This window comes from Salvia hispanica, chromosome 4 (assembly GCF_023119035.1).
Source record: "Salvia hispanica cultivar TCC Black 2014 chromosome 4, UniMelb_Shisp_WGS_1.0, whole genome shotgun sequence".
Lineage (NCBI taxonomy): Eukaryota > Viridiplantae > Streptophyta > Magnoliopsida > Lamiales > Lamiaceae > Salvia > Salvia hispanica.
Window position 1 is genome coordinate 53,417,102 of NC_062968.1, and position 24,743 is coordinate 53,441,844.

General features: G+C 35.5%; 2 protein-coding genes and 1 long non-coding RNA gene across 7 annotated transcripts; 1 reads left to right on the plus strand and 2 right to left on the minus strand.

The window, feature by feature from the left end:
• Positions 1 to 2,826: 2,826 nt before the first annotated feature.
• On the minus strand, positions 2,827 to 4,013 carry LOC125218335 (pre-mRNA-processing-splicing factor 8A-like). The gene is made up of 4 exons (XM_048119986.1): positions 3,931 to 4,013; positions 3,579 to 3,857; positions 3,221 to 3,484; positions 2,827 to 3,152 (listed from the first exon to the last, which is right to left on the minus strand). Exons 2-4 carry the CDS (start codon positions 3,834 to 3,836, stop codon positions 2,955 to 2,957), a joined length of 720 nt encoding a protein of 239 aa, XP_047975943.1. The 5' UTR covers positions 3,837 to 3,857; positions 3,931 to 4,013; the 3' UTR covers positions 2,827 to 2,954.
• A 496-nt stretch (positions 4,014 to 4,509) lies between these two features.
• On the minus strand, positions 4,510 to 5,781 carry LOC125217794. The gene is made up of 3 exons (XR_007175805.1): positions 5,652 to 5,781; positions 5,451 to 5,580; positions 4,510 to 4,709 (listed from the first exon to the last, which is right to left on the minus strand). It is a non-coding gene; the product is annotated as an uncharacterized LOC125217794 (long non-coding RNA).
• A 4,663-nt stretch (positions 5,782 to 10,444) lies between these two features.
• On the plus strand, positions 10,445 to 13,734 carry LOC125219849 (probable plastid-lipid-associated protein 11, chloroplastic). Of its 5 annotated transcripts, none has more exons than XM_048121931.1 (4): positions 10,445 to 10,938; positions 11,681 to 11,746; positions 12,278 to 12,424; positions 13,437 to 13,734. In XM_048121931.1, exons 1-3 carry the CDS (start codon positions 10,451 to 10,453, stop codon positions 12,375 to 12,377), a joined length of 654 nt encoding a protein of 217 aa, XP_047977888.1. In that variant the 5' UTR covers positions 10,445 to 10,450; the 3' UTR covers positions 12,378 to 12,424; positions 13,437 to 13,734. The 5 variants fall into 5 exon arrangements, with proteins under 5 accessions (XP_047977888.1, XP_047977889.1, XP_047977886.1 ...); XM_048121932.1 differs by having other exon boundaries at positions 13,449 to 13,734; XM_048121929.1 differs by lacking the exon at positions 13,437 to 13,734 and adding an exon at positions 13,114 to 13,435.
• Positions 13,735 to 24,743: the final 11,009 nt, after the last annotated feature.

Here is a 24,743-nt window from a genome sequence, read left to right on the forward strand (position 1 = left end):
ATTTTTCATTTTAGTCTTCAATGTCATATTTTTTTCTAAAATAAAACAAAAAAAAAGGTTTAATAAAAGAGGTAAATATATGTGAGGAAAATTCTCTAAAGATTCCCTCTGTTTCCCTCCAAACAAACCTTGTTATTTATATAGTATAGATAGATGTAGATAGAGATGAGGTTTGAAAAACCCGTTGCGTTTCAATAAGTTGTTGAATATTAATTTTACAAATTTTTTTTAAATTTTCGCCCAAACTATATATAATATAAAATATATTCTTTTTTTTGGGTTATACATTATTTATTTTTGTTTGTATATAATATTTGTGGGCCCGAAGAAGATCATAGGGTGCCATGGTACTTAGCCACAGAGTGGCGGCCGGCGGCGGTTACGAGTCTTATCATCTTATGAAACGTGAATTTATCACCCGGACGCGATGGTAATGGTGGAACGGAGGTGGAGGATTCAATATCCCCCAAAACCCCGGAAAAGTTGGTGAAAATGATGAAGCGGTTCCTCCTTTGAAACTCAACCGGGGGGTAAGACTAATAAGAAGGCCTTGAAATCGGATTTTTTTTGTTAAACATTAAAAAAGTTGGTACTAGATCAACCACTAACAAGAGACATGAATTTTGCATATTGTAACTATTGCGAAAAATTCAATTTTTCCGAGGGGGGGCTATGATACTTCTATCGCATTTAAAGGCAAAACATCGTCGAATATGGACCGCAAATCCCAAACCCAAAACTAAATTCTGGGGCCGAAAAACCGCCCCTCTTTTTAAATAGATCATAAATGCTCAAATCTATGGTTAGGGGGTGAATGAACATTTGCCTTTAAATTTTTTTTGATGACAAAAAATATGAATTACTATCAAAGTTTTTAATGTCAGAAAAAGAATACCCGCCTTCACATCAAAGATCTAACAAGAATTTTTGAAAAAAAAAAAGAAGAACTTTTTTTGTCCACCTTGGGTCACAAAGTAAACATTTGCTCGTGTGTGGACTAATGTTTTTAAAAGAAATTCTTATATGGGCATTACATGTCTTTTTTTGGACAATAGGGGGGCTTTAAACCCCGGTTTGTTTTAGACAATTTTCCAGTTCCCCGCTGAAGTTTCTTTAATTATTCAAGTTTTGAATGAATATAGATTGTGAATAAGGTCTTTTTTGGTTTTGATAATGCAACGAAACCCCAAAAGTATTCCCGTTTAAATTGCGCTTTCCCGGTTATAAATGGAAAGTATTTTCATCAAAGAATTTTCATTTTAAATTTAGGGTAAAAAGATGCTCTTTTTTTCAAAAATGTTGACCCTATAACCCCGAAATTTGATTCATTGGAACCCCCCATTGGTAAGGCTTGGAAGAAATATTGTCATCAAAAGAAAATCTAAAAATTTTTTACAATTGATGTGTTACGATGGAACCCCAATATGATTGTTTGAACTCACTGGAGCATATAGATTATTTGATTGATTTTTGGACTTATCGTTGCGATTTATATCTTCGCATGCATGTTGGGAGCAAATCTGAGTTTTTTTAAATTGTTCAAGGTTTCAAAAATGTGTTTAGTTATCGGGTGTTTATTATTGCACATTTGTTGTGTTTTAGAGCATTGCATGTTTGTTTTAAGGCGGTGAAAAATTGTCTCAAATCCCGAGTTGATGTGTTTTTATATTATATGATTAAAATGACTTTATTTAGAGATTCCAACGGGTTTTTGATTGCAAAGGTTTTGGATCCGGAAAAGGGGTAGTGGTTTGAAGATTTTAGAATTTTATTACAAAATTTGAGTTATTGATCTTAAAACCCCGGTCTTTCTTTGGGTACAATGAGGACAACAACATACGTTTTTAAACATTCCAAATAAACCTCCCAAAACTCTCGTCATCAAACATGGGTTTGGGTTTGGTTTCGAACTCTCCGAAACCCGGGGGAACACATTCCCCCCAAGTGAGACAACGACCCCCCCCTCACAACACGTTTTTTGGGTTCTTTTAAGTTTGACCCGACGCCAAACCCTTTGGCCCCCATCGATTACACACCCGGGCGTGGAGGACGGTAAGTGAGTTAGATTTATATTTTAACTTTTTTTCGAATGAAAGGGATTCCCCCCAAAAACGACGCCCCCATTTGGGGGAAACAAAAAAAATTTTCCCATACTTCTCAATGGCCAAAGGGGATTTTTTTAATTGGGCCCCGTTGGATCGCTTTTCGTTGGGGGAAAACCGGACCATAAAGACTATCCGGCCAAAATATGGAAGCCACCATGTTACTTGACGATTGGTGTTCGGTGACATTAGAGACCGAGCTAGATTGGAACACAATACCAAGGGGCCCAAAACTATTACCCCCACGAAGAAGAAGAAAAAAAGGAAGAAAAGGAAAAAAACAACAACAAGAGGTGGATGGGGGGTCCCGTAAATAGGTAAGTAATGTAAGAGAACTACGTGGACTTTGATTCCTTAATGTAATTGAGCATTTAAGTTGGGCTCAAGTCCTTTTCCTTTTTTTCTTTTTTTTTTTCAATTGTTTCAACTTTAAAATATACAAATACAATTATATAATTGTATTTGTATATTTTAACTGGAAGACCCCTTTTTAAAAAATCCAAGGGGAATTTTAAAATTTTACCATGATTGTTGATGGTTAAATTAAACTAAAAATTGGTTGAGAAAGCACTTAAAATTCATGATTTTGAACGAAAAGGACTAACACCATAGAGGTAACATGCAACTTGGGTGTGTAAATCTGCAATGCGTATGAACTTGGGGTTGGAATGAACAAGTGTGACATCATGTAACAGAAACTGCGTATGAACAAAACCACTTTGCACTTAAAATTCAAGATTTATCATGTATGTAGCAGTCTAGCAAGTTGACCATATGTACACTCGGTCACTTATCAAAATTATCATGATGTACCCCTGTTACTTATCAAAATAATCATGCATGTACCCCAGTCTAGCAAGTGTCCTCCCTGTCGCCGTCGCCTTTGGCAGTGTTGCCTTCCTCCAAGTCGGATAAGTCGGGGAAATATGCCGGCTGATGATCCTCGTGATGGAACTCCAGTAGTGTGCCAAGTTTAACGCCATATTCCATGTAATGCACCGTGTGCTTCCCATCCATGAAATTGTAGTTCCATGGACCGTTATCGGGGATCTGTAAAAAGGTCAAATTAGGGATGATACTAAATCATATATAATATAATTAGAAGAGAGTATTATTACCATATAGAATCCGGGGAAACTGTCAGTCAAAAGCATCTTAACCTTCTCGTAGTACGTAGGAAGGTAAGCAAGCATATCTCTCTGTCCCATTGTTTGTTGTTTGACAGCATATCTGTTTCTCTTCCCCCATTCATAACCTGATGGGGTCAACTTGTAGCCGGTAAGCAACCACGAAGCAGTAGAGAAACTACAGGTCAATACTATACATTTCTCTTTGTCCCATTGTTTGTTGTTTGACAACATCCAAGCATGAGCAACGATATCCTACATCATTCAGAGGTTATATTTGCTACTAGGACAAATTATGAAGAATAACAACATTGTTGGAAACCAGTGCAAATATGTAGCAAGTGTAAACCTGTGGTGACAGTTGAGGCTGCTCGTTTGGCTGAGTATGCATCCATCCTAGCGACTCCAAGTGATTCAAGTAATCATGTTCAGGTAGAGCTGATGGTAGATGAACTTGCTCGTCGTTACCCCACTGTGGCACCATGGCAATGCAACAGATTTGCTTGACTCGGGGTTGGTCAAAAAGACTAACACCATAGAGGTAACATGCAACCTGGGTGTGTAGATCTGCAATGCGTATGAACTTCTTCAAGATATTCTCATTCATAATGTATGTATATCCAGTTTCCTGCATAAATTTAACCAAAAACGTTCTTAGAGAAATAGTTTTACATGGGCAGAATGTTAGAAGGTACGAGTACCTTAGTGTCCCCTGAGTAAACATATAGATTTGTGGCCCTTGTGGTGACTGCTATGAGCTGACTAGAAGAATCCTTTGCCTCAAGTGCGACACTCAGCAAGCAAGCATACAGTTAAATACGTTCATAAAGGACGAGATGCCAATCTAGAGTAGGACACTCAGTAAGCAAACATACAGTTAAATTAATTCATAAAGAACAAGATGCCAATCTAGAGTGGGAACACTCAGTTAGCAAACATACAGTTAAATACATTCATAAAGAGCGAGATGCTAATCTAGAGTGGGACACTCAGTAAGCAAACATACAGTTAAATACATTCATAAAGAACGAGATGCCAATCTAGAGTGGGACACTCAGTAAGCAAACGTACAGTTAAATACATTCATAAATGTAACATCCCACATTTATTTTAATGCTAATAATAGTTTCATATAGAAAGTGAATGATACCATAAAGTGGAGTAGTACTTTAAACTACTACGTTTGCTTGCTTTACATTTTTATCTATGTTAAGAAAAATTAATTACTAAGATGTGAGAAAGGAAGCTTGCTAGAATGATAAATACAAGTCGAGGAATGATTTATGCAAGAGCAACTATAGTAGAAGAATATTAAGTGTCCATGTACATATATGAGATAATGCTCTTTAACATGAGTAATACAATAGCAATACATGTGAATATAATTATCAACTCTCTAGTATTAGTACTCTACAATAGGAACTTCTCGAATAACCATTCCTTCTTCTTGAATGCCCATTATTTCTCTTCAAACCATGTCCTGTAGTCAAAGGAAAATAAGTTTGTCATACTAGAAGACAAAGCACTTCTACACTCTACTTCCTTATTTAGTCAAAGAGTAAACAGTTCATGAAAGAACAACTTTGACATCATTCTATTGATGGTGACACCGAAGCACACACGCGTTACCATCTTTCAAAATCTTGCAAGAATAGACCCTTCCCCATGCATGCTCCAATAGTGAGTTAATTAGCATAGTAAATTGATTAGAATCAGAGGAATAAAGTCTCCAACATCATGATGAGTATGATGAATTTGAGGAGAAGAGCTTTATGTTTCTTGTAGCCACATTCAAGATCATACGGTAAGAAATTCACTATAAATAGAACATCCCTCTCAACCTTTTTCCCATCACAATCTCTCATCAGCTTCATCGTATAAATGTATCTCTTTCACCCACAAAAATCCATGTTTCTACACATTCAAGTTTAGAGGAAGGTGCTTCAAGAGCTTAGCTAGCAAGTAGAGGAGATTTGAATTCTGTTCACTCACCAAGTTTTCTTCTTATCTAAGTAAGTTCCCTACCAAAATTCTTTCTTTAAAGCATGCCATTATTTAGTACATATCTCTGTCCCAAAACTCAAAATACAAGCATGCTTATTAGTACTTCTTCAAAATCTCAACTTTTATGCATAAATAGGAAAAATCGTAGCCTCTTAAATCACAAATATATGAAGCCACCCAAATAGGAATTTAACTAAGGAAATGAAAAAAAACATACCTTGGCTGGAATTCTGCTCTCCGGCAGCCCGACGGTGGCGGCGGCGGCAGCCCGGCGGTGGTGGCGAAATCCGGCAAAGGGGCGGCACTCCTCGGTCCTTTTTAAATGAGTTTTCAATTCCTCTTAATTTCTGGAAATTGTAAGCAAAGATTTAAAATTTAGAAGCTTGTTTTACAAAATTCAAAAATGAGATAAACTTACCTTCCGAGCAATGGCAACGGCGGTGGCCGGAGCAGCGCCGGCGCAACCGGTGGTGGCCGCCGTTTTCAGGCAGTAGCGAGAGAGAGTTGAGAGAGAGAGACGTTGGGGGAAGGGAGAGACGCAGAGGGAGTATAAAGTTAGTAGGGTTTCATGTTTTATTTTCCTTGTTGGGCTAAAAGATTGGACCTTGAATTAATTAAGTTTGGGCCTCTTTTATTTACTCTCTACTACATGGAATGGATCCTTTTTAAATCAAATTAGTAGAGCCCAACTTATTTGATGATCATAATTAATTCTTGAGATTTGAATTATTTAACTAGTAAGCTATGTTGAAGAGTAGTTTTAGAGATTATGTGCCTTAGATTAATATGTGCTCTAGCATAATTGGAGTAAAGTAATTTATGGTTATATTAGTCATGTAATCTCCCGATTAATGTATTCCTTGCAAAAGAATTAATTCTCCTAGATGAATGGTTTAAGTTGATGTCTTTTAAGGAATGGGACGAGATATGATCCTAGGTGCATGCCATCTACTTTTACTTATCTTGAAGCTAAATAGTTGTTATTAATTTTTCTTGAGATAAGGCATTCGCAAGGAAGTAATACCCTAAGGAGGAGGTATTTTTGAATCAAAGTTGCAAGGACCTAAGGTGAACTTTCGAACTTATATACAAATGAAAAGTATGGAATATTTTGAGATAATATTTATCTATGCAAATGATATTGTCTTGCCATAAATTGTTTTGGTTTTATGTAATGATGCCTATCTGTGTTGGTTATACCGAATGTGCTATGCCAATTAAAGTAAGAATCGAATTCGGGTCCCAGCAAGGGGAGAGTCCCTACTCGGACTAGTGTACACGTGGACTGTGTGTCATCGAGAGGGTTGGCCGGTCCGGTGTCCGTGGAAAGTGGCCACTTTCCCGGCACAAGAAGGAATGTTCAGATATGACAAATTACAGAAGGAATGAGACTGCAATCAAACTTTTAAGCAAAGGAATTTAGTAAGCTTGAGCCCTTTTTACTAAAACTCCCAAGTATTACTGTAACGATGGCGTGACAATATTTCTTTTATAATTGTATATGTGTATATTTCGGCAATGTGTTCACTGAGTACCTTTGTACTCAGCCCTGCATGTATTTCTAAATGTGCAGGTTGAGCTGCGATGAAGAGGGGAGAGTGCTGAATCAAAGGGGCTTATTTCTAAATCATGCAGTACTCTCGGAGGTTCATGTCTTCACACATGGAACCATGTTTCAGTCATTCCGCTGTGCTAGTTTCTACTTTTTCCTAAGACTCTGATATTTAAATAAATCGTGTTGTACGAACCTCTAAACTCGAATCCTTATGTGATCGAGTGTACCTTATCTAAGTACTCCATTTATGTTTCTCTTTTATTATATGATTTACTCTTATATCTTCTTCCCCATTTCTATCCCCTCTTCTAAATTCCCATCCCCAGTCACATTAACCATGTTTTACTATCCTTAGTAAAATGCGGGCATGACAATAAAGAACGAGATGTTAATCTAGAGTGGGACACTCAGTAAGCAAACATACAATTAAATACATTCATTAAGAACGAGATGCCAATCTAGAGTGGGACACTCAGTAAGCAAACATACAGTTAAATACATTCATAAAGAACGAGATGCTAATCTAGAGTGGGACACTCATTAAGCAAACATACAGTTAAATACATTCATAAAGAACGAGATGCCAATCTAGAGTGGGACACTCAGTAAGCAAACGTACAGTTAAATACATTCATAAAGAACTAGATGCCAATCTAGAGTGGGACACTCAGTAAGCAAACGTACAGTTAAATACATTCATGAAGAACGAGATGCCAATCTAGAGTGGGACACTCAGTAAGCAAACATACAGTTAAATACATTCATGAAGAACGAGATGCCAATCTAGAGTGGGACACTCAGTAAGCAAACATACAGTTAAATACATTCATAAAGAATGAGATGCTAATCTAGAGTGAGACACTCAGTAAGCAAACCTACAGTTAAATACATTCATAAAGAACGAGATGCTAATCTAGAGTGGGACACTCAGTAAGCAAACATACAGTTAAATACATTCATAAAGAACGAGATGCTAATCTAGAGTGGGACACTCAGTAAGCAAACATACAGTTATACATTCATAAAGAACGGGATGCAAATCTAGAGTGGAACACTCACCTGTTTCTCGATCTCAGCAATTTGTTTCTCGATCTCAACAATTTGTTGACGTTGTGGTGAAGGTAGAATTAGTCCAGATGTCCTTAGAGCTATTTCACCCTACACATTACAACAAAAGAAAATTTATTAGTAGAATGTAGTGTCATTTGTGAAAATTCCAAACGCCCAACGCCCAGCAATTTTCACACAAACAATGAATCTCGGTGAAAAGGAATAGTACCTTTCTTATCTTCTCCTGGAACGCCACTTCTCATTCTCGGAGAATGCGCGCATCTTCGTCCTCCAACCGGTCAAGGCGACCGTTCAGAGAAGCGACACGGGCTAAGCATCTCGTCACCCGGTCAAGCGCCGCGTTCCCGCCGCAGAGAGACTCACCATATTCGGATGTGCGAAGCATGACGAGAGAGCGATGAAAGAAACGGCGAGGGTTAGGACATTAGGGTTTAGGCGAGAGAAAGAGAGATGCAGGGATAACCTAGGCGCAAGTAGAAAGAGAGTGAAAGAGGGCGAGATTTTAGAGCATCTCCAATAGCAATAGGCTAGCCACATGCTAGCCACTCTCTCTCCCTGCCACGTCGCACTAAAAATCCACCTGCCACATCACCATTTTAAGCAAATAGGCTAGCCTAAGGCCAGCCATAATAAAAATAATTCAAAAACAACTACATTTACAGAATTAAATTTATGATAAATTACGGAATTAAATTTACGAGACATATACGGGAAAATTTATTCATTTCATTAAAAAAAAGGTACATAGAAAAAAAATACATGATTTTTTTTAAAAAAAACGGGCTTCCACACTCGAGCCCCGCCGGTCTCTACTCCTCATCGTCGCCGCCGTCCTCGCAACTGCCACCCGGGGTATCTGAGCCCGCGTCTGAGCCCCCCAGCAGTGCCCTCGTGGCATCCAAATCCATCTGCATGTTCTCGAGCATCTATTGAAGAAACCTCTTCTCTGTGGGGTCAGTTGCGGCCCTCCACTATTGGAAGACCTTGTACATCCGTTCCTCCATTTTTTGACGCGAGAATAAGGTGTACGCGCGGGGGGTGGGGGGGTTGCCGAGATGACCTCCCGAGATCGATCCCCATGTCATGCGATGACAAAAGGTCATCACCGGTGTAGCTGCGTCTCCACTTGGGTTGGCGTGTGAGACGAAGCCGTCAAAAAATCAAGAGAGGGACGATAGACCGTGTCCCCCCCGGTGACCCCTGCATCCGGGGATGCATACCGGGCTGCATCCCTCCCTGCCATACCGGCATCATCCCCATCATCTGTTGCAGCATCTGCTGCTGCATTTGGGGCATACCTCCCCACCCCAGCGTTGCCTGCCTGCCGCTGGCCTGCCTCCCGCCCTGCATCCCCCACTGCACCCCTCTTGCGCTCCCGCCATCAACCCCATCAACTGTTGCCAAGGGACTTTAAACTCTGGGCCCATCTGGCCGCCCATCTGGCCCCATCCAGATCCCACGGGTACCGTGGGAGTCTGAGATCCACTCGTCGCCGGACTGGACTCGTTGTTGTTGTCCATCGCTCGATGTTACTCTTGTACAGAGAAATTTAGAGAGAGAGAAAACTCGTTAAAACAAGTGGAGTGGAAATGAAAATGAAACTAAAATCGCGTATATATAGGTTTTCAAAAAAAAATGAAAAATGGGCTATGGCCGATCCTTTCCCCACAATGGCGGCCAGCGCCCTCAAATCGGCGTGCGCTCGCCGATTTCTGCGCCGGTTCGGCACTTGCCGATTCCAATAGTTCGGCCTAGCCGGCTGGCTAGCGACGCGAATCGGCTAGCCGGCTGGCTAGCGACGCGAATCGGCTAGCCGGTGGGCTAGCCGCTATTGGAGATGCTCTTAAGCCTCAGTCGATTCTTCTTTTTTTTTTTTTTCTCTTTTAATTCATTTTTTTATACTCTGTATATACTCCATTCCCCACCAATTATTCACATTTAATCCCATTTTATTTTATCTCACTCTACATTTTACTTTTCTCTAGTCACAATATTTTTAATATTTTTATCAATCTTTTTAGTTTATCTTTTTTTTGTATTTTTTATAAATGTAGGATATTTTCTTTTTAATGACCCACTACTCCTATGTGCTAATTTTTAAAGAACCGTGTATGTTTTTACTTATTCAATATTTACCAATATAAAAGGGGTACATTAACCCAAAGACCAAAACCATTATTAAAAAAAGTCTCCGAAATTGAATGTCAACTAATTTTTATATTGTTGGGTTTGAGTTAAGGAGACATAGCAAGTTAGCAACACATAAACTACACTCCTAAACTAATTAACGTGCAATATGAGTTTTACTTTGGTATGAAGAGGTTGTGGCCAGGGTTACAATGGAAATATAACATATCGAATAGTGAGACTAATTAAAAATGATTTTAGCATAGTAGCTAAATATCTTAGCATGCTTAGTGTAATCAAACTCTCATGACTTACCAAAATTTTGCATAAGTTCAAATTTTATTGGACGATAAATAGGTGTCAAATTGTTTTACTTATATGCGAAGAAAAATTATATGGCTAATTCACTATAATATCAATATGGATAAATTAGAGATATTTCTAAAGCAACGAAGGAAGTCCACATGGCTGCCACCTGCATTTTCCTTCCCGCCACTCCCAACTTCTCCCACTCAAGCAGGAGGAGGACCTCCGCCGCAGCGTTCGCGATCCGCTCGTCCCTCACAGGCCAGTCTCAGTCCCCCGCTGCCGCCGCCAAGCGCAACCTCCTCACCCTCATCGCCGGCCAAGAGCGCGGCCTCAAGACCCAATCCAATCCCCAGGCGCTTTCCCAAATAATCGACGCCATCGACTCCCTGGCCGCCGCCGGCCGCGGAAGCGTCACCACAGACGAATCGCTGTCGGACACGTGGCGCTTGCTCTGGACCACCGAGAAGGAGCAGCTATTCATTATTAAAAACGCACAGATTTTCGGCACCGCCGCCGGCGACGTGTTGCAGGTGATCGATGTGGAGAAGAAGACTCTCAACAACGTCATCACGTTCCCTCCCGACGGAGTCTTCTTCGTTCGGTCCGATATTCAGGTTGCTTCCGCTCAAAGAGTCAATTTCCAGTAAGTAGTTCAATTGGACCGTAGAATGTTTAGATCGCATTGATTTTGCCTTCCATTGATTGATTATGAAGTGGTCGTGTTTGATGTTTTCTACATCTGCTTAATTGATCATTGCTCTTTGTCAGACTATGGATTGAGTATCTCAATTGTGTATTAAACTGCTAAGCTAGTGGAGCCGAGGTCTGAGTTCATTATATGTTTTCAATTTCTATTATCGCGTAAGATCAATTGTTTGATTTTTTTTGCGTCTATTTGTGATATAGCCTATGCGTAATATTCCTATTGAGGTAGCTGCGTTATGTGATGTTTCTGTTCACACATTAGGTTCATTTGCAATATGATCGTGCAGTGTTTGAGTTTTGTGGAGTGATCGTGTGAATGGACTACTAAATGCTTCAAACCTCTCTATTGGTAATAATTGAGCAATGCTTCAAACCTCACACATTAGTCACAGTTGTAACTAACTGTGACTCGTTGCTTTCTTGCATTCTTTGAGCAATGAACATAGGTTAGATTAAGGAAAGCATTCGTGGTGTGATCGTGTGAATGGGCTACTTCAAATGTCTCGATAAACTTCATAAGCAGTTGTATTAACTAACTGTGCCTCATAGCTTTTCTTGCATTCTTGAGCAAATATGTTACTACTAGATTAAGGAAAACTTTTGATTTACTACAGATAACTCATGTCGTTTTTGCTTGAATAATTGAAACAATGAATCCATTCTTGTTTTGCGATGTGTAGATTTACTAGTGCAGTACTGCGGGGTAAGGGTTGGGAGTTTCCTCTGCCTCCGTTTGGTCAGGGTTGGTAAGTGTGTCTATCCTCTTTCTAAATGTAAGAATTTAATTAGCTGAACTTGGTATGCCCATACTAATAAAGATGATGTGCTCCTGAGATGTGTTTTAAATTGTTTTCATTCATATTTTCCACACAACATTTCAATGCATTAACAAATGATAACACTCTCCAGAATACACTCAATCAGCTCAGCTTTGCATGAAGCTTTTAGGGGATTTAAACAATATTTAGTACAACCTATGATTTTGCTGTGTGTGAGAAAACGTAAGTCCTCTTAGTTAACTATAGTGGAGATATACCTGGCATAAATAGTCAAATGATTTACATAGAAAACCTCAAAATTATTGACGGTTTCATAAGCAACTAAAATATTTCTCTTCTTGTTATTCTGTTTCAGATAATTTGCTCACCATTTTCTGTTTTAAATCTTTGTTATATACTCAAGTTTCTCAAACTAGGGAATACTATGCTATTCCTGATATGTTGGTGATATTTTATGTATTTAATAAAAAATTGAGATGATTTATATTTCACGTGTAGGTTTGAGACAGTATACATTGATGATGAAATCCGGGTGGTGAAAGACATCAGAAAAGATTATTTGGTTGTTGAGCGTGCACCTTATTCTTGGAAAGAATGATCATGATTCATGAGAGGCTGCTACATCTCTGTCCGGTTCCAAAATCAGTGAGTTCTACAACTTCTTTTATTATTGAGACTGAATTTAGCCGAGTGTAATGCGATTCTCTTAGATGTTGAAGTATGTTTCTATCCATGGTGTGATATCTTTATTGTAAGTTGTACTTTCCAGCTTCCATATCTTACACATGATATCTCTTTCTGCAACTTATTCTACTCGAGATTCTTCCGATCCAATTGACACTTCATGTTGGTTTATCAGGATTTCTTGAAAAGTATAAACCTGTCACGCAGTAGCTCTATATTTCTGGGTGTTAAAAACTTATGACAGTTAAGAACATGTTTTATTGTCGTATCATGCATGCATTGTCAACTTTCAAAAACTGAAACCTAGCCTTTGAGAACCAGGGAGCTGCTTCATTAGCTTTACTGACTCCCATAGCATGCCTTTCCTGCGCCAACTGGGACAGGAATGGATAAGTAGTCCATGAATTGCTGCTAACATATAACAAACACCAATTACTTTCATCATTTTGGATGGTTTATGCCTTATGGGCTAATGAACTCCTGGGTTTCATAGCATGCTGGATCAAATTAAACTATAACTGTGGGAACTAGGGGTCATGCAGAACTTTTTTAGTGTTTTTATGTATGGTGAGGTCAATGTGCTTGACCCATCAAGTGGGAAATATGATCTCAAACTGGGAGAAAATTTGCTCACAACGTCCATTTTTCAGCAGGATTTGTCTTGGCTTGGAGCCCTTTATGTTTGCAAACTGTTAGGGATTGTTGAAGATTGGATTTTATATTCTCAAGGAGCTTCGTGATAGAGTATGACAAATATTTATATCCTCTTGATTCTCATGGTTCCATTGTCCTTGGATGTGGAACTACGCTTTAGAATCTAGCCATGCCTTGTAAATCTTAATATTTCTTTGTTTTCTACTTGCCTATGAGTCTCTCATCTTTTTCTTGTACTGCTTGCGTAACAGTTAGGACAGGTTTTCTGGTAATACAGTTTTATAATACCATATTATGTGCGATCTTTTCTCTGATAAAGGTGAAATTACAGTGAAGATGCGCAAATTATTTTAAGATGGAAAAGAAGGAAGGTCTCCCAGAATTTCGCTTTATCGCTGGACCTACATCTCTGTATCACAGGCTCAAACATGGTTTGAATATTGAAACTTGCCTTTCTAAAATCTTATATGCGATATATGGTCTATGATCGCATGTCTAGTCTGTTACAGAAGCTCCCACTAAATATAACATTTAAACTTTTGGTGAAGCTCACATGGTTTAGTTAAGTGAAGACACAGTACATTTCTAGATCAAAAGTAACTGCAGCACTATGTGAACATGCAGATCTATTCCCAATTTTAACTCTGACATAACAGTAAAAAAAGTTGGAAGAAACAACTAACATAGAAGATGAAAGCATTACTTAGCAATTTACTACAAGTTGCATTCATGAACCTTAGAGCATCCGCAACGCTGCCTCGTTGCGGTCTCGGTCTCGTCTCGACGAGACGAGACGGCATCGAGACAGCGTTGCGGCTCCCGTCTCGTCTCGACGAGACGAGATGTCTCGACGCCCGACGCGTTCGGAAGAGGCCGGCCTCGAGCTGGCGAGACGACGCGCGCGGCCACGTGGCGCGCGCTAAGCGATGGCGTGACGCCCACTCGCCGGCCCGCGAGTGGGCGTCAGAATTATGACGTCATAAATTTTTTTTTTTTTTTAAATTGAAAATTCGAAAAAAAAAATTTGTAAATTTTAATATTTAATTATGTATTTTTAATTATGTATTTTTTAATCATGCATTTTAAAATTTTTTATGCCTTTAAATTGTAATTTTTATTTTATTTAATTATATTATTTTTTAATTATGTATTTTATAATTATGTATTTTATAATTTTTTAGGCCTTTAAATTGTGATTTTATTTTATTTAATTAAGTGTGTTTTTATTAATTGAATTTGTTGGAAATAAAAATTAAAAAATGAAATTGAATGAATAGTTAAGAGATGGATAAGAGATGGTTAAGAGATGGAGGGATGCAGGTGTTGTCTCTTAGTTAAGAGATGAGCTGAAAAGTACAGTGGGGCCCATGAATAGTTAAGAGATGAGACGGTTAAGAGACGGATAAGAGACAGCGTTGCGAATGGCCTTATCAGTCACATGCATTACTGTCTCTGGTTTAGTCATCGACCTATATAAGGCGGTGGAGGATGTGAGCCGAAGCGAACCATCTACGAGCATCTGTTAATGCAGCAGCTTTGAGTTTTCTCCTCAGCCGCAGTGTCTCTTAAGTGCAATCCTGCTGTCTGCTTATTTAAGTGATGTTGGCTGTCACTTGTGAGAGATTGGAGTTGCTTCTTGTTTTAATTGTTTATCTTCCAGAATGCATTCATTTTTCCTAGGCCCCAATCTTGCAAGTTGCATTGAATTTAAAGCTGTTTGAGTCAATTGTTTGACAGATTAAAGAAGCTGTCAGCCTTTATGCCCTTTTGCATCTAGCCATTCAATTAATCCAGTTTTATTTCATGGTAAATATTTGATTTTATCTCATCATCCATTTTATAAAAATATTACAGTCTTAGGATAATTGCATAAAAGAACCTACACATTTTAATTCCGTGCGTCAAAATTTAAAGCCAAATGGAGTATGTAAAAAATTTTGGTACGAAATTACCCCTATTGAAACGTTTGTGGTAACTTTTGCAGTTACCCTGGGTATGAGATAATTTTTTTTGGTGCATTTAGAAAGGCGCAAATCCATAAAAGGTGAGCAAAGGTCCAACGTACGTAGGAGAATCAAAAGGCAAGCAAAAACAATAGAATAACAACTAACACAAGAAGGCCTACAAACCACAAACGAGAACCAAAGCAACCAAGCAGCAACACTCCAAAGAAGCAACCAAAGAGAGAAGAAGAGATAGAAAAGACAAACCCCGAGCTTCACCAAGCAACAAATCTGCTACTTTAATCTCCGTTCCAACATCTGATATTTCTCAAATCTTCTGTTGATGAGGTGAGTGAGAGTGCAAACCTTGGGCACCAACTTCTAATCCACGAGTGACGGCGCAAGATTAACATTTGCTTCCCGAAGTCCCAAATTGGTTCAAAACCTTGAAATATCATTTTATTCTGAATAAACCAAATCAACCATGATATCACGTAAAACAAAGAGATCCACAACTTTCTGTCAAACATGCGGAAAGGAGTGCCCAACCAAGAAAGGAAGCATGCTACTGGTTCTTTGGGTAAGCAAAATGATATATTCCACCTGTTGCAACAGTAACACCATAGGCTACTAGAGATTCTTCAGCTGAAGAAAATATGTTGTAAGGTCCGGCTTGCATAGAATACTAAAGGTCTAAAACGATGGAACAAAATTACCTTTTATTTATTACTCCATCCGTCCCATGTTACTCGCACTTTTCATTTTAGGCTGTAAATTTGGGATTTATTTTTAATATAATTAAATTAGAATTTTAAGTGTAATGAGACATAACTTAATAAATGAGCTTTTAACTTAATCTAACATATCAATTATACATTAATTTCAGTTTAAACTAGAAATAATGTAAATAGTTTGAGACGAGCCGAAATAGAATAGTGTAAGTAACATGGGACGGAGGGAGTATTTAGTTCAAGGATCTAGAATATCAAAGATACCATTCAAAGGATTATATACTGGATTTATCCAACATTCTTTTTCAATGCTAAAGGAGATCAACATCGAGAGAGAAGCTAAGTTCATCATCGTAACGTGTCAAAATCTTTGAACTAAATAGCGAAAATGATTGCAAATGTATCAGAATAAAAAACAATGCACAAGTTGCAAGCCAAGTATGGTTTTGGTAGCACAAATACCAATCTAGCAATTAGTGAGCCCCCCATTCACATGGATTGTAGGGAACCCTATTGATTGTGAAGATTCACATTATGGAATTTTGGTGGGTACATGCCCTTATCAACAATTACTTTTTGTTTGTTGAAGATTTATTTTGTTTATTTTCACAAATCAATTTGGTCCACTATTTTCTTGATAGTGTGATGCTTCTTTTCCATAAATTCATTTGATGCAAAAGACTATAAAGAATAACTGAACTGAGAGATTATTAAAAAAACCCTAATTCTTTGAAATGAAAATAGTAGGAGTATTTAAAATCAATATTGCAGTCGAAAACGAAAACTAGGATTTCTAAGCTCGAGTCGCAAGCACCGTGCGAATTTCAAGTCATTTTGGCACGGCATCACCATTTATCCCGGAATTCACTAATCACCCCTTGTTGCCCAATTTCTTCTAGGTATACGGTCATGTTATATTTTCTTAGTTCGTTAGCCTCGACAGACCGTCATCATGCATCCCTTTAATTTACGCCCCTTAGACTGAAGAAAAGAAGAAATAGCGAGAAATTGAAATCCCGACTATTTATGGAATTTTTTGTAGTTAATTGAATAGAATATGAAATGCATGTAGACATGTATGAAATCATTTAATAAATCCGGTTTGATATGATCTGATATAAGCAAGCTTTTCGAGTGATCAATTATTAAGGAATCAGGGGCATAAAATTGGCGTCGGCAATATTTCAAAAGAAATGTAGATAAATGAAATGATTGTGTTTTGTATTCTATTTGTCGGTACAAGTATACAAATATCTTGAATAGTACTAGTACAATTTTGGTGCACAAGTTGGCGAGCAAAAAAGTAATTTGCAGACTTAGGAAAAAAAGAAATTAATAATTGTACTATAGAGTCAGTGGGGCTTGAGATCTAAAGTGGTCCCTACGAATTAAAATGGCACATGTGGAAAGGATAATAAAAATATTAGATGAATTTAATGAATAACTATAAAGTAGAATTGAGTGTGGGGAGTGCACTTCTTTAAGGAAACAGCCCTCCAACCTAAGCATAAAGTTGATTTGTACTCTTCTCTTTTCCTATGTTATGGACACAGTATCTTGTGCTAGGCACCTAGCTAGTCAATTACTCTATTTTTCACATAAAACGAAAAGTTAAATATTTTCAATTGTAAAATTGCACATATTCAATTTCAATCTTGCCATTCAAGTTCATGAGATAAGATGATTCCCAAAAATTCAACGTGCAAAATTCAAGTGATACATCAAGCTCTAAATGTTGACATGATTTTTTATACGTATATGTAGGTCTTCTACTAATAGAATACTAGTACTATCTAATATGGTCATGCTTTATTAATAATACTACTAATAAAGTAGATAATATATGCTTAAAAAGTTTAATGTGTCCTTTGGTGGTGCTTTTTCCCTAAATTATGTAGGCAGGTAAAATAAAGAATAAATGCAACGTTGATTTATGCAGTAATTAAAGAATCAAATTTCATTGGAAGTTCATCAGCCATTCTTTACAATTTAAGAATAATTAGCTATCGCTAATACTTTTCCAAGTAACAACAGAATATATTTATGTGAATAAAATTTGATTCTGTGCATAAAACGTGGTTAACATAATGCCCAATTATTATATATTCTGATTGGATCTTTGTGGAATAATAATATCATTGAAATAGTACAAATATTACTATGGAGTACTATATTATATTGTCTATAAAAGCTTGATATTATGAAAATGGTGTTTTATTTTTCCCGTTCACATCAATTTGATAATAATCCTATTTATTTATATATTATAATCATTTTATGAGGTATTTTAAGGAAATGAGCAATCTATTTTTACATGATATCAAAGCAGGCTCAAGTTGATATAAACCTCTATGTATGTACCTATTAAAAGAAGGATGTAATATGCCAATTTATTTTATCTTACTATTATTTACTTATTGTCAATAAATAAACATGAACATAGATTACAATCTAACAACACTTAATTTTAGTTAAAAACTGAAAATAGGCAGTACTCATTTTTTAGCCCGTTAGCTAAGAGTGTCCACGATAGGAGTGGACACTCTCCCCACAGCCTCCCCACCGCCGCGGCTCGCCGTTCCACGCAATAGGGCGCCGCGCCCAACCCCTTCTCTCTCAGCCGCGGGCTGCCCGACTAGTTGGGCGCCTCATGTCCACCGCCCATCGCCGATTTTCAACCGGCCCTCACTATAGGGAGGCGCGGCGGCCGCCGTGTCCTCCCTATTGTGGACACCCTAAAATATGTTCATTGAAAAAGAGGTGATATTCGTATCTTCTAATAGAATATCTAAAAATGGTAATGCATCATTAATTTCTAATCTCACAAGTTGAGGTGACTTGGTTAATATGGATTTGCCAATAAAGTTGACATTTTGATTTAAAAAAGTCGGAAATGAAATTGTAGGTTACTCGCACGTTGTAAACTAAAAAAATAGCACTACTAGAGTATTATATATGTGTACTGAAATAGGAAATGTGGTTAAAAAACCTACGTATTTTCACAAAAATTTAATATTTCCATAACCATAAAAAGTACCCTTAAAAATTATCAATTTTTCGAATCGTGCGAATTTTCCACACTAAATTTTTCGACATAAAATTTACTTATATAGAATGGCGACACTAATTCCAGAACATCCATATCATCACCAGTGTCAATCTCCACAAGATGGGACGTAACTTCAACTATTATCCATATGTTTTTTGGTATTCCATGTAAGGCAAAATTTCTACTCAAAAAATTTAGTGTGGAAATCCATACAATTTGAAAAGCTCATGATTTTTAAAACCAATTTTAAAGATTATGATAATTATCAGATTTTTATGAAAGTTTATGATTTTTCTGACCAATTTTTCACTGAAATATTCGTCATAATACTTATCACCGAAGTACAACGACTGATTGAAAATTTTAATGTCGTAGGCACTGTTATAAATTGTAAGACCCTCCGTCCCATTACAAGTGAGACGCTCCAAATTTGACGTTGTTTTGCAAAAATGATAATAAATAGTTAGAGTTGAGATAAAGTAAAGTAAGTAAGATAATAATTTATATACGACTCTCTTCTATATTATTCTTTCTCTTACTTTATTTTTTCTCCACTTTAATTATTTATTATCATCTTCCCAAAACAACGGCAAAAAAAAATGCCTTACTTATAGTATGATATATGTGAAAACTTGGAGATATTATTCTCATAAAGAAGAAAACAAATAACACTGAGATGAATTAAATTTAATAAAGTACTAACATAATATATAGTATATATAGATAGAGGTGAGGGCTAGGAGGTGAGAATTCAATTCAATTACTCCTATTATGTGTGTACATATATAATGCCATCCGCTCCACCAACTCAGCTCAGCTATGGAATGACATATTAATTGTTGAATGAATATGAGATATATAGTAATAGCCAAAATGGGTGGGGGTTCCAAGGGTCCCCCATCCCCCTTCGTAGGTCCGTCTCTGGATACAATACTACCTTTTGGTATGCCGGAATTTTTCGGCATACCAAATTTCGGTAACGTATTATTTTACAAATATATTTATAATATATACTCCATATAAATATATTTGGTATTCACAATATATACCATTTTGACGGTATATATTGAAGTCAATATATACACGTTGTACTGTAAATTACGGTATGTACCGTGATACACGATACTATATAAATATTTGGTACGCTGTGGCATATGAATGTTCGTATCCTTATCATACTAAAATCTTTCGGCATGATATACAATCGTATCAAAAATCACAGTATATCAAAAAAAATTTATCATTTTTAATATTTTTCGATATGATAATTGACATATTGATATTTTGGTACGATTACCACCTCTAAATGTAAGTAGTACTCCTATTATGCATCACTTATTAAACAACAAAATTTGATGCAAGCAAACACAACACATGGAGGCCCACAAAATTCTGTGCCCCACTGGTTTCCATGCGATTAACCCTTACAAGTAGACAAACAGAACATATCCCACAAACTCCTAAATTATAGTTCACTCCTCAGCAATTAGTAATATCAAACCTTAATTAATTTTCTGCAGAAAGTGGCTGTATCATTGCAACTTGCATCCCTTTGAGTGACTTCCAAGGCTAAGGGAAAGTGGTTCATCAATTAAACATTAATGTGGAAGAGAAGTGCAAAGTCAATCCTACATATGAGATGTCACAACCATGTTATTTTTTTCCCATTCTCTTCATTCTTCACCACTCATATAGTTTTTATCTTATCAGTGCATGTTGCATGTATAAAGATTTTTTAGTATCATAACATTCACAATTGAGACTAAGTCTCTTCCTTTTCCTTGAATTATTCATGAACCATATCAATTTAAACAACCATAAAAGATGGCATTGACAATTGCCTTTCTCCTACCACTATTCAGAATCCCATCTCCTTTTCGTTCATATAATTTGTAATTATACATATTTATTTATATATTCTGACAAGATTGATACATGAATGATTTGAAAAGTAAAAAGCATATAAAAAATGGTTCAAAGAGGAAAAAAAATTGGTGGTAGGAACCATGGTTATAAAAGTAGAAATGTGCCTCTTTTGTCACTAGATCAATGCATCTTTTAGGTATTAAAACAATACAAAAACTTATATAAAAATACAAAAGAAATCTTGAAAAAATGAAAAAGAATTTGTGTCCTTCATCATATTAAGGTCAGTAAAAGCTAAAAGTAATTATGGTGTGTAAACAACTCGGAATTATAATTAAGTTAACTTGTAACAGTCGAATAATTTTAGCTAGCTAGATAGGAATGAAATTTGATAAATTAAGAAAAATAATCTATTCATTTATTTGAAATTACAGTGAAAATGAACAAATTGAGTTTTAGTTATTTATGAAAATTGTAAAACTAAAATATTAATAAGAATGTTTAATAGTCTATTAAAATAAAAATACATGTATAAAATAACATAGTGCATTGACTCAACTTATGTAAAGTAGCATAGTGCTTATTAAGATTTCCATTTAAACATGGATTGATTTTAGGAAGAAACATAGGCTTGCCCACGAATTTTTATTTTAGATCCTCAATTAAAAAAAGAAGAAGATCTCAAAGTTGGAAAACAATTAGTAATTTAGTAGGAGTAGTACTTATTTTCAAAAGGTTAATAAGGAGATGCGTATCTACATATGTCGTATCAAATCTTTCATGATTTTCATTACCATATTTATAGTCTGAAATTATTCTTAATTTCAAATCATGCCGCATAATCATGTCATTATCAAAATCTCTCAATAAGATGGCAACATCAATAAATATTTGTTCACTATTAATTAAACCGAACATTAAGGAGAGGAAAAATAAATAAATTTATTCTCTATTCTCTAATGGAAGTACTCGAAAATGCCTAATTTCTTGTCATAATGATGGTGTTGTCGACCACCATACTTAAAAAAATTTTATAGTGAAGACATAAAATTATGATTGTATAAATAACGCTATCTCCCTCTCCTACCGATAATCATGTTTTTCTATTTTAATTCATTTATTTTTTAAAATTGACTCTGTCATAAAATGAAATACGGAGTAGTATAATTTTTTGTTACAAATAATCTTACCATAAAATATCTTATAAAATGACAAAATGATAATAAACACATTCCAACTATGTGAAGGGACTGAAGTCGACGGGTTTTTTCCATTTGAGGATAAATCGCAGTTTACCTTTAATCTCCATACCTCTTGCTTTATTGAAAAGACTATGAAACGTACTTTCACTTCAGCGCGTTTAGCACACCGTACACAAAACACGACTTTTTTTCATTTTGATTAGTGTATTAGTACTACTTAATTAACAATAAATGCTGTTAGCATTCCAGTTTAGAATTTCAATACTACTATTATCTATTTCATCATAGTTTTCGAAGGCTCTGGGTCCGTTTTGATTGTAATTATGTGAATAATTAATGTAAGGGAAAAAGTTAGGCGGATTTTGTGTGTATTTATTTTCATTAAATCTTGACTTATCACTCAAATATTAATTACATGCTAAACATATTTATTTGAATATTAACGTTTTATATCTTGTGATAGTTATTGAGAGCGAGGACCATTGCACATTTGGAAGTGATAAATCACGAATTTATCATTAATTAACATTTGTCGTAAACTCAGGCGCAAATTACATCACATGCATGTATATTGATGGTCATAATCATATGTTGCACCGCTTGTTTGTATTAAACCTGATTTGATCCCAATTATTGCGATCATAACATCTATATCAACAACAAATTTAAAATAGCTCAATAATAATATGTAAGTGACATATTATAATTACTAGTATCACACCCGTGCGTTGCACGATCTATTCGATTTTCCTAGTACTTATTTTATATTGTGAAATAATTTTCGAATTGATACACATATCATGATATGAAATCTAAAAGCATAAAATATATACTACATATTTATTATATAAATATATAAAATATCTGCAGTTGAATATTAATTTTACTTAGATTCAAAATATTCTACAAATGTAGAATAATTTATAAATCTTTTATCACTATAATGAATTTATAAACAGTACAAATTTTCAAAAAATATACTTAAATCTTTGTGACTATAATTATCATGTACAATCACACCATTATATACTTATTTAAACATTAATTTTAAAATTAAGACGTCTTAATTTTTTTTCTTATACTTAAATAACATAACTATTTCCAACAATTTATTTTATTTGCTTAACAAAATTTAGGATATATGTTTAAAAAGCTATATATCATGAAATCAACAAAAGCCACAAAATTGTTAATGATAATTAATAAATTATGTTATAGAAATAAAATATAATTGAGCGAAAAAAATGATTAAAATTAAAATACTATTAGACAAAAATTTCATTTCATATTGTGACTTACTACGATACAAACTATACAAAATTAGGTAGAGAATAAAACTATTAGACAAATTATCAATACATCAATACAAAAATTATTTTATAAATACATAATGGATCACCACAAAATAACAAACCTATGGTAAATACCGATATTGTACATGTATATAATTCGTACCATAAATTATAAAACCTACTAAAACATAAGATGATTAAATCAATACATTAATATGGTAGAACACAAATAAATCAAATAATCAACCATCCATTCCTATACTAAATATAGAAGAATCCAACACCTGCATGCTAATTACCAGAAAGATTTGCCGGACATCGAATGATGCCACCAATACCTCATCTTCCATTCAGATTTCTACATATCTTCTACATAATCAATTTAAACAGGGAAACATCAAAATAAATCTCTACGGTTGACTATCCTACATCCTCCAACACCACACATCAAAACTTTATAAAAGAAGAATCCTAATAAAACTAACCCCTAAAAGATAATTAAACATAGAGATAGTAAGACTGATATATCATGGATGTTTTTTGACAAAATAATGTGTTAATTACATCATTTTTTTGTGCAAGATCAATCGATGAAAAAGCTACAAACTCACGGCAGAAAAAGGTAATTTGAAACATACTATGGATACTCCCCTTTTATAGCCTTCATCTACATAAATAAATATTCAATATGATTGTATCATTTATTATTTAAAAACACACCATTATTTAGTGAGAAAAGCGTTTAAAAAACGCTTACAACCATTTTCATTCATATTTAAATTTTAGATATAATCGGTTATTCAAAATTTTAACGTACATATTAACGTTTGAAAGTTAATTCTGAGTCCAAGGAGATCAATATCTAAAAGGAAAATGGAGCTACACAATCATAGAGGCAACTAATAGCAAAAGATTAATACGGAGTAACACTTTGCAAGGATAAACGGCTTAATTAATTAGTTTATCTAAACGGTTAACATATTTAATGTCCATATAATATAATTAACATCCAAATCTCGCCTAATGATAAAAATCAAACTATAATATATTTGCATTTATATCCCTTATATCAAATAATTATTCAAAACACCCCAAAACTCGCCTTTTATATATTGATAGATTAATAAAATATTAAAATATCACAGTATATTAAAACGCTAATAAATTATACCCTATGGATTACAATGTTATTACGGATGGACTTAAAAAGATTTTTTTATTAGAAGATTATTATGTTTATAAAATTGACCAGGTAATGCTCTTGATTAATGATGCTATTAATAATAATATTATTATTATTATTATATCTAAAAAGTAAAGGAATTGTGGTTCACGCGCCGGCGAGGAGTTTGGGGGGAAAAGGCAACAATAGAAAAAGATGGCCGTAGAGATTGAAGTGGAGGCATCGGAGTAGGGATAAAACTGTCATTTTCCACTCATACAAATTTCTCTCTAACTGAAAACGACTGCAAGCAACCTGTGGTTTACCTGTATCTCTCTATATATGTACGTATATATCTCTGTCACACACATATATTGTATA

Excerpts from the sequence above, each read along its gene's own strand:
- LOC125219849 (XM_048121931.1), top strand. The coding sequence starts at position 10,451 with ATGGCTGCCACCTGCATTTTCCTTCCCGCCACTCCCAACTTCTCCCAC. Across the intron at positions 10,939-11,680 it reads GCTCAAAGAGTCAATTTCCA|ATTTACTAGTGCAGTACTGC; the intron begins GTAAGTAGTTCA and ends TGCGATGTGTAG. Across the intron at positions 11,747-12,277 it reads CCTCCGTTTGGTCAGGGTTG|GTTTGAGACAGTATACATTG; the intron begins GTAAGTGTGTCT and ends TTTCACGTGTAG.
- LOC125218335 (XM_048119986.1), bottom strand. The coding sequence starts at position 3,836 with ATGAATGAGAATATCTTGAAGAAGTTCATACGCATTGCAGATCTACAC. Across the intron at positions 3,485-3,578 it reads AGCCTCAACTGTCACCACAG|GATATCGTTGCTCATGCTTG; the intron begins GTTTACACTTGC and ends TGAATGATGTAG. Across the intron at positions 3,153-3,220 it reads GTTTCCCCGGATTCTATATG|ATCCCCGATAACGGTCCATG; the intron begins GTAATAATACTC and ends ACCTTTTTACAG.